The sequence below is a fragment of the Rhipicephalus microplus genome, chromosome 2 (genome assembly GCF_043290135.1).
Source record: "Rhipicephalus microplus isolate Deutch F79 chromosome 2, USDA_Rmic, whole genome shotgun sequence".
Classification (NCBI taxonomy): Eukaryota; Metazoa; Arthropoda; class Arachnida; order Ixodida; family Ixodidae; genus Rhipicephalus; species Rhipicephalus microplus.
The window spans coordinates 63113002-63128618 of NC_134701.1; the positions used below are offsets into that span (position 1 = coordinate 63113002).

At 43.0% G+C, this 15617-nt stretch overlaps 1 protein-coding gene across 1 annotated transcript in view; it reads right to left on the minus strand.

The window, feature by feature from the left end:
* LOC119170871 (arginine kinase-like) overlaps window positions 1-15617 on the minus strand; it is a 91045-nt gene that overhangs the window by 48718 nt on the left and 26710 nt on the right. The window contains exon 6 of the mRNA XM_075886512.1: window positions 4806-5038. Coding sequence (XP_075742627.1) covers window positions 4806-5038 — 233 coding nt within the window. The remainder of the gene's footprint in view (window positions 1-4805; window positions 5039-15617) is intronic.

The window sequence follows — 15617 nt, forward strand, 5'->3', positions numbered from 1 at the left end:
GCGCATCTTCTTCGCGTTTTTCTGCTTGTCTGTGCGTGCGCGGCACTTAATTTAGTGAGAGAGGCCGCGAGCACAGAGGGCCTCGCCCCGGAAATAGCCCACGCAACCTGTGGCTGCCACTGTGCTCCCGGTGGCGGGCCCAGACACGCGTGCGCGCATCTTGCACCATAGTATATATTAAACCACAGCTCCCTTTTTGGAGCCCTTCCCGATAACGAGGGCAGCAGGGCTCGACGAGGCAACCGAAAATCCCGCTGCTGTGTTTACGTTTTTCACTTGGTAAGCACGTGCCATTGGTGGTGCCGCACTGCATATGTCTCACATTGTCCAATTGAACAAGACGTGGAAGTTTAGATTTTGTGTTTTTTGCACGTATTTACAGAGATAGAGAGAGAGAGAGAGAGTGAGAGAGAGGTAGGCATAATAAGCGCAGGCACACTTGCATACATACGACACATTTGCCCATGAAAATACCTGGAGTAACATGAAGGTTCATATCCATTCCCATTCCGTTCACTGTGGCGTCTTTTATAAGCCATCATAAGTTACATTAGGTCATCTGAATCAGACATACCCACCATTAAAGGAATCCAACCTTTCGTCAGTTCCAAGGCCGACATGCAAAAGCTGCTCCCTAAGATCACCCTAATTTCACCAGCCCTTCGAGGGACCATTAGGCTTGGCAACAATGTCGTGTAACACAGGCCACTTACGAGCATACTTGTGTAGGTGAGTTTGGTGGACATGCTACAAAGAGACTTTATTTATATGTGGGGTTTAATGCCCCGAAATCACTTATGATTATGAGAGACGCCGTGGTGGGGGGCTCAAGAAGTGTCGACTACCTGGGCTTCTTTAACGTGCATCAAATTCTGAGCACACGGGCCTACATCATTTGCGCCGCCATCAAAAATGGAGCCGTCACAGCTGGGATTTGATCCTGCAAGCAGCGAGAAAAAGGGGACGGTATGAATGTTGTCACAATAGTTATCGCCCAGGTGGTCAAAATTTGCGGAGCCCTCCACTACGGCGTCTCTCATAATCATATGGTGGTTTTGGGACGTTAAACCCCACATATCAATTAATCAAAATAGTTATCGCAATTTGTCTCTTTGTATTTGTGAGGTTACGTTGACATTTTGTATTGCTGATCCAGCGTGGTGTATACAGGACTAGCACTGGCCCAGCCGTGGTGATCTAGAGGCTAAGATACATGGCTGCTTACCTAGAGCTCGGGGAGTCGAATATTGGCTGAGGCGGTAGCATTTGCGATGAAAAGAAGAAATGTGTAGGCTGAACTAGTGGGTGTTAGCTTAAAATATTCTCAGCTGGAGCAAGATGATGCTGCTCGAATGCTGGCCTCGTGCCTTCGTCTGACGGAGATAATAGTTGAGCCCGTGGTATCAACGTCTACCTTTGTTACAGATATTAAAACTTACTAAGAGCATATAAGCTGGTATAACAAGCTCTCAATTGTAAAGATAATATGAATTGATGTGATGCTAGTAGGTCCGTTGATCCTCTAAGCAAAGCTTCACGACAGTGCAATTTTTTGGTGCCTTCACACTCCATTACTGCAGTGAAATCACCTTTACAAGCATTACATACAGACATATACACCTATTTTATTGAGACAGCTATATTATAGACACGCTCGGCTGGATTTTGCCGCCGGTATCGGCGTCAGCTCACCGTATCTGTATGCGTATCAACATGTGTGAAAATGAGAAGAAAAATAATGCAGAAAAAGACTCCAGGGCGCGAAATCGAACATACAACCTCTGAAACGCGACTGCAAGGCGTTAACCACTGAGCCATTGAGGAGCATGCCCTTGAACGTCCAGACGGTAAGCTTTTAATATCTATCAATTACCGCTGGAGACGGGCGTCTCGAGGTGAACTATTGTGTTTTCAGAATTACCACCAAGAAGGCCAATTAGCGCGTCGCCACATCCTCACAACGCGGTGGCGCGCTCTCATTTCCCACGCGTACATTGGCTCGCGTTGAAGAGGGGGTGGACAGTCATTCACGTGTCCTTATCTCGCAGTGGGGAAGATCGTACGTCATGGCTGGCCTTAGGCTTTCACCGGAACGATTCTGTTGTAGTTACCGAGTGCCCAAAGGTCACTGCGATCGCTGCACAGTCTTCGTTTTCGAGATAAGCGCGTTTTCAGACACATCAAAGTAACAATTGAGACGCTTATTCGCGTTCATCTGTACCTGTGAGTGCACTTTGTGCGTCACTTGTTCGTGAGAAAGGCGAGGCACGTTTCGATCTGCTGGCCATTCTGCCGTGACCTTCCAATTTCTTGCTATCGCATTCATTGCTTTGACTTTGCGGCATAGCTGCGGGTTTTATTTCATTTTGACGCAATTTTGAGAAATTCAATTTTGAATCAAAAGGAATTCAAATTTTTGGAGCTCGACATCCAAGCAATACTGTTAAACGAATCTTGCTGGCACCGCAGAGCATCGTTTTGAGAAGAGGATTCACGGGAACACTGTCTGCCCATACAAAATGCATCATAAAACGATGTGCGGGGAGCTAGTATAAAGTAAAAGTGATTCCATGAATTGAAAAGTCATGTGACCTCACGTTGTTATGCTGCAATAAAAAAAAAAAAGCTGCCTTGAACAGGTCAAAGAAAAACTAAAGCCTCGGCTTCTTCATGGGTTCGGCTTCGTTACAGGCATGAAATGTAAAAGGCAAAGCACGCTTTACAAAAGAGAAACTACTGTGTTTTTGTAGCGCTTCTGCGATGACAGGAACATCAAATACACGCCGAGCACTGTTTATGCAACCGTAAGGATTAGGTCAACATGAAGAAGCTTCGAAGCTGACGTTGGGAAATACCATTTGCTTTACAGAGAAGCTTCGTCGCAAAATGTGACCCAAAAAAGCATAAATAAATTACTCTGGAAGCAACCATCAGCCCTGCAGAGGCATGATTTATGTGTGCGTGCGCGCGCACGCACATGTGTGCGAGTGTTCTGTTTAGCGCATTCGCTGCGAAGAACAGTGAACGTTTTTATGCGCTTACAAAGTGAGGTGACCAAAGTGAAACCAACCCGTTCAGAAAAGTGAGAGCGCCAATGCACTTCGCTAAGCAATGGGTGCTATTCGTTTTCAAAAAAGAAAATAGTCGTATTTGCATACTTGTAATGATGTAACGCGAAAACAGACATGCCATGAGAATAAAATGACTTCCATGCCCCGGAAAATGGGAGTATGATATCATAAATATAATTCGGTACATAAAATTTACCTATAATGCACGTAATCAGGTGCGTAAATTTCAGAGAATATATTCAGAAAGCCTGTTGTGACGCAACCAATAATCTTGCACTATGCAGCCTAACGTATGTAAGGAGAAAATGCTTAGTTGGCTCGTTTGTTGGGCGTAACAATCTAGAATCACTCTGGGCTGTGAGAGGTGGCGTAGTAGATGGGCCCAGATATTTAAATCCTTTCGGCTTCTTCAAGGTGAACTGACATCGCAAAGTGCGTGGTATTCTAGCATTTTGCATGCATCAAAATGTGACTTCTGCAGCTGTAATAAAGGGCAGCATCAAAATGATAATATGGCTATTGAGTTGAAGTAACTGTAGTGTGGCGGTGCTGATGGAAAATTTTTATGTCTACATGATTCGAAGCTTGCTGATAATAATCAGGTTTATAACTGAGTATTGAGAAGTATTGTTTTTCAGACAACACCTTGCTTAAGCTTCTACGCTGGCGTTTGCAGCGCAGCAAAAGTGACAAGCTTCTTATAGTAACAATTAAACCTGCAAGATACTTTGGGGTGCAAAACTTCGTATGTTTTTTCCTGTACCAATATTCTGTCGGTTAGAAGTGAGCAGCCTCTAAAGGGGCCCTCCAACACTTTTTAAGCAGCCATAGAATGGATTAACCACACATTACTTCACTACCAGAACAAATATTGTCGTCATTTGTGGAGAGTGTAAATAAAGCAATTTTAAACTGACTGAGAATTTATTGTAATTTTTCGGCCATGTGCTACGCTGTTACATTCGGCTCGCGTGTTCTCAGGAACCTCAACTACCAATCGGCGACGTTTTCGGACTATGCTGCAAAAGTGTTGCCACGCCCCTCTAAAGTCGCCTTTGGTGCTCACTTTATCAACACCAAGCATGCAGACGACAGCGTATGTGGGGACGCACACACCGAAGGCAAGTATTTCTTTATCACCAAGAAACGTGAGAGAATCGATCGAAAAAAAGAAAGAATAGAATACGCTCAACTTTGGTTTACAGCCAATTTTGACGCAGCCAGCAGAGTAGCTAGTCTGTTGCTTTGTGAATGCTTTGGGTCCCAAGCAACGTTGTGTTACTTAAGCTGAATGAGCTAGATTGTAGGTATATGAAGTTCTATTTAAGTGAGCGATTCCTGATTGTTTTTTTTTTCGCATAATAGAAAATGTGGGCGCAGTTGACAATTGTTCAACGCATATTTCCGTAAACTTGAAAACATAAATACTAGAGGACTTCTTTACGCAGTTCAAACGAGGATTCAAGTTTTTGAGCAGTGTATTTTCTCTTTCAGTACGTTATCTGCTCGGCATGACGTAGACTTCTGACCCTTAGCTTTATGAATCGCGATATAACCATCTTGTGCTCACTTCTCTCTGATGTTGTGCTCACTGTTCTACTAGCCTAGGGTATTTCCCGCTTCTAGAGCTGTTATATGCTTCGTACATCATGATTCAAGTGGTGAGCTAGTCTCTGATGGCTGCGAATACTTGTTTAGGCACATATAATAATTATGCTCAATTAAGCGACTTACCCGACTGGATAACGTCCAGAAGGGTGGCACCCATGGCGGTCTTACGGGTCTTGAGCTTGTCAAAGATCTCTTTGGTGAGATACTTTTTGAGCAGTGACTTGCAGTCCTTGGCATCTTGCAGCTTTTTGAAGCCTGCCTCCAGCTTGTCGAGAACCGCCTGGTCGACCGACATGTCCGACTGGCCGGATTTAGAACCCTTCGAAGATTTATCGGCCTTGCCGTCCGAGTAGACCCTGCGGTAAGACAGCGACACAGATTTAACCTTTTCACTTATTGAGTGATCGATTGAGTGACCGAGGGGGTTTAACGAAACTTTTCACGTATTTTGTAGGGTAAGTTTGAGAACACGAGAAGTTTAGGCGCATGAACATTGGAAAGGGGCCAGCGTAACAACGCGGAACCTGGAAACCCGATACTACATTTTCACACAAGTGCGTTATGCTCATCTCTCAGTTCAGATATTTACTCTAGGCGTCTAGCTCAAAAATATTAAATGCGAAGTATTTTTGGCGTACTACAAGCCTTTTGGAATCAGATATCTATCTATCTATCTATCTATCTATCTATCTATCTATCTATCTATCTATCTATCTATCTATCTATCTATCTATCTATCTATCTATCTATCTATCTATCTATCTATCTATCTATCTATCTATCTATCTATCTATCTATCTATCTATCTATCTATCTATCTATCTATCTATCTATCTATCTATCTATCTATCTATCTATCTATCTATCTATCTATCTATCTATCTATCTATCTATCTATCTATCTATCTATCTATCTATCTATCTATCTATCTATCTATCTATCTATCTATCTATCTATCTATCTATCTATCTATCTATCTATCTATCTATCTATCTATCTATCTATCTATCTATCTATCTATCTATCTATCTGTCTGTCTGTCTATCTATCTATCTATCTATCTATCTATCTATCTATCTATCTATCTATCTATCTATCTATCTATCTATCTATCTATCTATCTATCTATCTATCTATCTATCTATCTATCTATCTATCTATCTATCTATCTGTTTACGTCTGGGTGCTCTCGTAAGGATAAGGGTAAGATAACTTTACGAACATGACGCACTGGACAAGACACGAATAATGTCACAATCCCGTCGCCTACGTCATCAAGACTCTCTGCCAGACTGTGGCACATATCCACACATATTCTCAGGCAGGTATGTGTGACTGGTATGCAGTTATGTGCCACAGGTGATTGACGCTTACTATCTACCATGGAAGGACGAGAACACTCATGGGTATTTAACACGTGAACGTTTTAGAAATAAGCTAACTTTGGTAACGTTGACCCGACGAACGCAAATAATAAATGTCAGGGTCCCAAGAGGAATCAAACCCTAGTATTCTGTGTGGCAATCAAGCATTCTACCACAGAACCAAGCAAGGTCTCGGAAGTACTTTTCAAATAGACGCTAATCTTCATGATACGTCAATTTTGTTTCCAGCTCTAGCTATCTACTCTTATGATACAGCCATCACGTAGGGTTAACGTGGATTGTATTAAGGTGCCATCTAGTGAAGCGTACTTATGAATCGGTGTCCAGAGTGTCCATCTCGCGTGCACCAGCGCTTAACATGAGCTTATCAATTCTGGTGTTGCAAATTCTCATGTTCCTGTTGGCATTGTCGACCAGTGCAAAGAACTGTTTATACAAACGTCTGCAGTTATTCAACTTATGCCTCTGCGTGCAATAGTTTTCTATATATTTGGCCTAATTTCATAAATTGTCGCGCAATAAAAAGTTACAACATGGGCACATTCCCAACACATGTTTCGAATAACGTTGATTTTCGACGTACGCGGGATTTGCCGAATTCGTTGAGCATCGATGCATCCTTTCCTTTATTCCCTCCGTTCCTTTATGACCTTCGTTCAGAGTTTGTTCGGATGAAACACGTTTTAGGAGATGGTGGCCTTGGCCACACCAACATTCTGTAACATAAACCTGTGGTTCAACACTTGAATAATTTCTGAATGACTGAAACCATTCTGATATTGCTGCTATAGACAATAGTAGCCGACAAAAATTGCAGGAGCTGCGGGGTGGTGAGAACTTCAGATAGTCAAGACTTCTTCGGAACCTCGTATATGTTGCAAGTCACGACTTAAATTTCTGCCACGCAATAAAATTTGCCGCGCAAAAATGTGCTTGAAAATGCTGAACACTTTGATTGTTACTAATAATATTAACTGTGCAAATATTAACACAATCTTAACTTTCTGCTACCTCACTGTAACACTAACTAAAGCAGAATGACATCATTATTTTCCTCGCATAAAATTTAAAATCACCTTCAGCTATCACTTGAAAACCTCAATTTTTTTTAACACAATAAGGCATGATATAAAGCTTTTTATCTTTTGCAGTTAATTTCTTTATCAGAGCTTGATTTAACGTCACTTTGGTCCTTTTTTTTTGCAGTATAAAGTTGCTCACTTGCCGTTGTTTCATTTTACGGATGATTTGTGTAACGTTTTGATATTTATTTTTGTTTTTTGAATGATATCCGATATTTTTTCCTGTTTACACGTTATGCCTCCTCTTGTTGCATGTTTAACCAAGGGACCCTTTTGCAATCGCTGACTTCAGGAATTTCATACGCATACTTCTTTTGTATCGATCATTGTAAGTTGACTTGTAAAAAACTGAACGTTTGACTGAAATGAAACGTGTGGGTTACTGGCATCGCTTGTGCACGAAAAAAAGAGACCAACTTTCAAAGAGTTCAACTCCCAAATTGAGCATTCAACTTCCAAATTCTTTCAACTATGGTATCGCTATGGCTCTCGTAAGACTGGACAAGATAATTTCTTCGTGAAGTGACATGAGCTGCTAAGAGCCCCAACTGGTTCACGCAGCAACACAGTTATTCAAAGTGTGCGTTCCGTTCATTCAGCCACAGAATGTCTTACTATTGAGTAATATTAAACAAGATTTTGTTATCTTTGGCAGATTCGCTGCTCCAATGTTAAGCGAAATAAGCAATCAAATGATTCAGGTGGGAATGAAAAAGTAACGACGAAGTCTTAGAATTACAGCATTCCTAAACAGAAGTTATACACAAATTTCGAAATAGGAATATTACGATGAAGAAATAGCGCCATTGCCAGTGGCTGTAGTAGAGAACAAGGTAGAGATATTTGAATTTTTTCAGTCAGTTTACAGATTGTAGGGTGTCCAACGGAGATAGAACTTATTAAGAGCGAAGTCCTTCCGTTTCGTTAAACTAAACCACAAATCGCGGTGCGCGCATGCTAGAGCTGAACCGAAGTAACAATATTCATCAAAACTTACGATTCGAATTACACTTGTACACCATGCAATTTAATTACAATAGAACGTGCTGAATGAATCCACATGCAGTGTTCCACAAAGCTTCGCTTTGTCCCTCCTGTACAAGTTTTTTCCTGCACTTGTGGGGCATTTAATTCAGGAATTCATAAGCTGTTTCATTTTCATTCGAGATTTCGAAGGGAGCTTCAGTGAGCCTGTGGCGAAAGCCGCGGAAGAAGTGACGTTTCTGGCTTGAGCTCGCTCATCGCAACTTTCCCTCGCGCCTTCGGGCTGTCGCACTGATAAGCAAATCTCGGCAGCGCGTGTTGACGTTCTGATTGACCTCGCGTCCAAGCGACTTCTTTGCACACACCCGCCGTAAGAGCGACGCCAGCAATTTGTGACAGGTGTTTTACCTAATTAGATTTTCGTTCTAATATTGGTATCGCACTTAACCAACATTTGTCTGCGGCGATGAACACGAATGAACTTCAGGGAAGCTTGTTTGCTGTGCCTAGGTCAAATTAAGTTGGTTGGTTTCGCTCTTGAATGACTGCATAGAGAGTGCAATAAATGTTGGTGACAGTACAAGATAAAGTTGATGTTGTCGAGATAATATGTCGCCATAACATGTAACTTAAGTAGGTGACATATACAGCAAATAATTCAAGGCCAAAAACACGGTACCACAGTTTATAGGAACGGCCTCTTCAAATAATACGTCTGTGATGCGTGAGAGCGCACCAATAAATATCTCCATTGAGAGACTCATGCTGGCACGCACTATTGAATCATGTACGCAAGTTCAATTTCGAATAATTAAACAACGGGCTCTGAACGCCTTTGATCAGGATGATTACTATCGTTTCTTCGGCACCTAGGAAGTGGCAGCTAGCTTCCAGTTGAACCAGATATTCGCTCTTTTACTTGCAGTGGCGTGGTAAGTTGCAGTCGATTGCACTAAGAAAACAGAATCACGTGTATAACTGGGACATGTAAGCAAGAACGTCCCCAGCAAAAGGACTAATAAAGGAACTAACATTGAACACGCATCTTGCTTGAGGACGAGTACGATGAAGTTTAAGATAATGCAGCTATCCTAGAACACTGTCATTTCTGTTCTCCGGCTCAGCGTGTTTATGTCAGTGATAGACTATACAGTCACATTAAAAACGAGACCATAACAACAGGCTATTTCTACAGGTCTATGGAGACTTAGGAAAGGCGTGGCAGTTATAGTTGTTATTCTCGCATATATTTTTATGGTTGTGCTCTCATATCGATTGTTGGTGTGAATAATTTGTCGGTAGTTCCGTACAGATTGTTTTTTAGACAATAAAAGTTTTTAGCGAGGCTCAGGCTCCTGTCGTTTTCACAAATGAACTTTTAGGGGCGAAGCTCCTTAGGGCGTGGGCTGTGCGTCCCCTGTAGCCTGTATGTAGCCACCTCTAGTTTAGTTCTTGCAGTGTTCACTAGATGGCGGTACCGTCCCCTGTATGTAGTCACCTCTAGTTTAGTTCTTGCAGTGTTCACTAGATGGCGGTACCGTCTCCTGTATGTAGCCACCTCTCGTTTAGTTCTTGTAGTGTTTACTAGATGGTGGTACTTGTAGCTGATGATGAAAAGATGCAAGATGTTATAAACTAGAAAGCGGTACTTGTAGTTGATGAAAGACGCGAGATCTTATAAAATAGGAATGATGTCACATATGGCGCGTGTCATTGGTTGAAGGCAATCGTTCGATTTAGTGCGGCGACGTACGCTAGGGGGAGCGTTGTAATAAAATCCGTTCGCTGTTGGCGCGCGCTCGGAGTCGCCGGATGGATAAGGCTGCACAGCGGAGAGAGCGCAAGGCGGCAGCAGCGCGCGCTCGCAGACAGAATCCCGATGTGCGAGCGCGCGAGGCAAGGGGCATCGCAAGCCATCCATCGTCTAAGAACAAATAAAAGTTGATTTGTGTATATACACACACAGCGTTTCTCATGTCATTACATGATGATCAACTGGGCGAATTACACGGAAGATTTACAGTTTACCCATGAATCCCTCTGGAGCTTCGCCCATTCATCATCATTCACCCCGTGAATATGCCGTAATTTTTTTTGTCGAGGCACAAAATATTATTCTATTGCACTTAAAATGACGTGCACGTGACTAAATAATAATATTGCGCTAAATAAATTTTCTCACCTGCCTTCAAATTAGTTGAAGGCTGGTGTTTTCACAATAGCGTTGTACTGTGAGCCAATTTCTGGCATAACTATTTTTATAAAGTACAACGGTGTCACGTAGCTCAATTTTCAGCAGGGTGAAACCAAAAAGAATGGACGTGCACAGTCTCAATAGACAAGCACGAGTTATACTCGGCCACAAGAGGCCAGACTGCAACCAGTGATTCTGTAGCTGGACAACATTAAGAAAAGCGCGTCACGCATTCGCTCACGCAAATTCTTAAAATATTTTTTTTAATTGATATGTAACAAGCGCACGGCTTTATTAAATCGCGATCGTCATATCAAGCGGAGAACCGACTTGGAACTCTTAATAAAGACCTTACTAGATAAGTCGGCATCACAAAACAAATGAATAGAAGCGTTCATTGGAATCCCCCTTTCGGTGGACTAGTTGCGTTAGCTCCTTTTTTAATACGACCATGGCAGAGAGAGAGAGAGAGAGAAAGAAAGAGAGAAAAGAAGTGCCTCTGAGTCGAAATTACACTGCATGTCTCACTGCCTAATGCGAGAACCTGTAAAGAATAATGGAGAGGTTTTCTTGCGCCCGTGATTGATAGCCTCTTCCAAGTTGAGAATGGAAAGAAAATTGCGAATGCGACGTGACTTGATGTACATGGCTTAATTTGACTTGATGCAAAGCAGTTGCGCCTCTCCAGTTTGCCTGGCGCAAATTATGGCGCTATATAAGGATTGCGACAATTTGGCTTTTCAACAGGAGCGGGGAAGAAAATGCGATGCTCGTAAAGTTCGCCAAACAAGGGAGTAGGAAAGTAAACAGTCAGTGGAAAGTAAGTTCCGAATATGCTTAGTAAGTGCCGAATAGCTCTGTTGTTTGTCGCAGTCGGCTGGCTGAAAATTGACATCTTGCGTCCTGGCTGGACGTCTAGTTTTCCCGCCTCTTGCGTCGGACGAGCATTGCATGAGATACCTTGAGTAATACAATATTATGCTCCATGTTATTGATGAATGATAAGGATCTATTAGGACAGCAAAATCAGATACAAGCAATAAAAAAGAACGAAAACAAACAAGCATGCTCGACTGAAGGTTTACTAAAGGTTCCGCATGAATCATTTACTATAAAACGCGATAGCCCTCTGAATAGATCGTGTCATGGGGGTCGAAACGACAAAAGTCTATTATTGCGACCGGCAGACTTACAGAGTATTATACTCAGTAAACACTGATATTGACAAACGCTTACATCGTGCAGTGTCGGAGGAGGGCATTTATTGGTGCCAAATTCGTGTATTTTCGCGCAGTAGCTGAAATGACACGTTGCACGTCTCGGCAATATGGTGTCATCGTAATGACATACTTCACTCAGCGACAATTCAGCGCGCAAGAAATAACGAGAAAAAGAAAAGTTGTCTTACAACTTTGTAAACATAAAAAAAGAGCGCGAGAGCGAGACAGATTGTCACGTCTCCGTCAACGTTGACGCCAGAATACATATAACGCCAATAAATTTGACCAGGATTCATTGATTATAAAATAAATGAAGCCTATTTGAGGTCGAAAGCTGAATGACCATTATGTGGCATTCATTGTTTGGGCGTTCTGTGGCGTCCGTTATGTGGTGCCATAGTGGCGTTCGTTTTTTTGTTTTTAATTGTGTTCAAGAGTACATGCAGTGGCGTTAAAAAACCCGGTAAATCTGCAACATCTCGTATATAAATGCACGCCTGAGTATTTACATCCGAGACAATTAACTCTTTCATTCTTGAAAGCAGGGTGTGCGAAAGCGTAGTCATTAAAAGTCAAATCACTCGGAATGAGTACTTACCGAGGAGCTCCGCTCTCCAATATTCTAACCTCCTCCCAATGCTTAGCGCTTCATAACTTTTTTTTTGAGAGAAGGATCACCTTTTGAACCCGAGTTTTCGTTGACATTGATGGGAAGGTCACGCCCTTCGATCCCTTCCCAGCCGTGCCTACGGACAAGGTCACTCCGCATCCTTCCCACGAAAAAAGATATACTACGCGCTTTGCTTCGACTCCGAGAATCCTTTAATCGCGAATTCCAAATGATGTTCAATTCAAATGCTTGATCTGTTCGTATTTGCAATGCCAGTCATATGCCCAATCTTCGGAAACATTAATGTAGGATTCCACCGTGTACGTCGAACGGAGGCCGTAGTTTGCCAGAATAACGTCCTGAAAACGAGCGTCTTTAAGTTCCCTTCCACTTGGGAGAAGAGCTACTGGCATGTTTTGCTCCTAAAAGTGATCGATATCCGTTCCCGAGGCATGTACAGTTATTCCGCAGCGCAACTCGGTGAAATCCAAGCGAGTTGGTCGTAATTGTAATGACAAATGTGCGAACGACTGACCTCTTGTGGTAGAGAGCGATAGAACACCGGCTCAGCTGCTGGAGAAATGCTCTTTTCTCGAGCGGTGCGCGAGCAGTGACTGTGAAAGCCGCGGTATTGTCGCGATCCTGAGGGGGGAGAGGTGTAGCACTCTACCGAGGAGGAAGGCAATCGCCTCGAAGGATCATGGGAAGGCACGCTCTCTCAACCTCCCTTCGGGCGAAAATTCCTTTCCCTCCCTCTCTCCAAGCCGACACCCGAGCTCGGACCCAGGCCGGTGCAGGTCGGGTTTAACGCCGGGCTGAGAGAGGGATTTGATGAAGAAGGAAAGGCGGTGGCGTGAGAGGTGGAGAGCGGAAAACCGAGCGGAAAAGGCGAGGACGAAGGAAGGCGAAGCGACTGCACTGCACTGTAGCTGCACTGCAATGCAAAGACTTCACCTTGTTTGCACGGAGGACAGCCTCTTGAAAAATTGCGTCAGTGATCGCGGACACTGTATGTCTCTGCGTTTCTATGGATGCCGTGGCTAGAGAAATAAATGTCGAGGATCGACGGAGCTTTATCTTTGGTGGTGAACGATTCACTTGCTATTATAAGGCACATTCCTGAATAATCTTGAATGTTTAATCCGGAATTGTGGATACTTTTTATTCAAGAGTGTTATGCTCTCAAGTTGATTTGTGCGGTTTAACGTCCCAAAACCACCAAATGATAATGAGTGACGCCGTAGTGGAGGGCTCCGGAAATTTCGACCACCCGGGGTTCTTTAACGTGCACCCGAATCTGAGCTCACAGGCCTACAACGTTTCCGTCTCCATTGTAAATGCAGCCGCCGCAGCCGGCATTCGATCCCGCGACCTGCAGGTCAGCAGCCGAGTACCTTAGCTACTAGACCACCGCGGCGGGGCACTCTCGAGTTTTGCATTGATTTGTTCATGCCAGAGAATCGACAATTGGCTTAAGAAAAATTAGGTGTCTGTGGTATGTGTTTTCTCCTATTGCTTCTATCATAGACATTGCTCCACAAAAAGTATTACCTAATAGTCCACTTAGTTTCAGTATATACTCACTATAAAGATTACCAATTCATATATATATATATATATATATATATATATATATATATATATATATATATATATATATATATATATATATATATATATATATATATATATATATATATATATATATATATATATATATATATATATATATATATATATATATATATATAATCCGCTGCTGGTATGGACCGCTTTCCCACTTTTAGCAGCATCATTCTCGTTCAGTTCCTTTCAGTCAGTTTCGGGACGAAGCTTGCAACTGTGTCATTGTAAAACAAATGGAATTCTGAATAGACAATTATTCTTTCGAAGAAGTGACGTGGAGAAGTCGACAACTGGAAGAATTACTGTGATCTGTGATTGCACTTTCTTTTACCTGCATCATAGTGGGCAAAAAGCGGCCGCGGAGAATGAAATCATTTTGTGTAGATGTTGAAATAGTTTCCAACACTTGTTCATCATGCGTCGTACTTAGTTAATTAAAGAATCTAACATCAACTAACGTGTGGTACATAGTTTTCTGCGAGTTTTCTACAGCGCGTTTTGTGTGAACGCCTCACGAGAGCTACCGTTGGTGTAACACCAAACACGCACTCAAAACAAACACGCCGGGCAGGGCTAATCGTTTGAGAGCAAAAATAGAAAAACAAAAATTGAAGCTAGAGGGATGAGCAAACATTGCTCGTTTAAAACAAGTTGCTTACACGTGTACTCCCAAGCACGAAGCGTTAAGGCTATGGTAGAATAAACAGCCTGCGCCTGCCAGCTTCTCCAGGCAGCAGCGCGTCGTCTGCAACGGGAAAGCCTGTTCGGCCGCCCGTGCCGTTCGCGGTCGAAGAGCCCGCTTCAAGATGGCGGTGCGTATCGATTCAGGCCCACTCCTCGCCCACTCTTGTGGCCTTGTAATGGCACGTAGCTCTGGATTCAGAGTTGGGAACTCCCGTTTCCTGATCAAAAGTGGTGAGCTTCAGCGCAAGAAAACATCCCGTCTAACGACCGGCGTCCCAAGAGAAATTCTATGAACAGAGACACCTTGATCACTACGTGAAGTTTTTATAGTGCCAGTGTTTTCGATGCGTTTTGGTGCCCACATCACTTTAGAAAGCTTGTTTTACTACATAAAAATAACCAGAAAAAGAAAGCGCGAAACGCATCATTTGAAAGAGCGCCCTTACTTCCTCCCTGATAAAATGTTTCGCCGTTTACCGATGTATATTGCTGTGGAGCATACTGCCACGAACTTGCCTGCAGGGGGCTTAGTTGTACGATGTAAACATTGAAATGTGGACGCTGTCTGCAAACAACGCCAGCCGATTAGAAGGCAGTAGAAAATCGATGTCGTTGAGGAGCCGCTGGAAGATGGGAAATCGGACACCGGAAGTAGAGAGAGGGTGCGTGCAGAGGTGTTTGACAACAAAGGGAGTAACGATGTGACTGTGCTCGTGGATCGTAATGAGGATTGTACCAGTGAGCTCCTTCTTCTTATCATTTTAGAATTGCTCTCTCACTGGGTAGGCATTAATGTCCGTGTTCGCAAGTACGTTTGCTCAGAAATATTTTTTGTCAAGGGTGACCTATCTAAATAATTTTTTCTGAGACTCACGTGATGTGCAGGAATGTCAACGTGCCTTTTAAAAATTTGCATGCGGGGCAAATTAGGAGTATACCCGAAAGGAGTAGCACCTAGTCCTTTGTTTTCAGCGTCAATGTACCCGAAGAAGCATCACATTTGGACCATTTTGACAGAAGGTGGTTTCGCATATTATTGGTCACTGTGATCGGGATGACCACACAGGTGAAATGCGAGGTGACAAGGAGAGAACACAAGCTTCCGAGTTGACAAGAGTGTGTGCCATCGCGTTACTTCTCCGCCGAGGT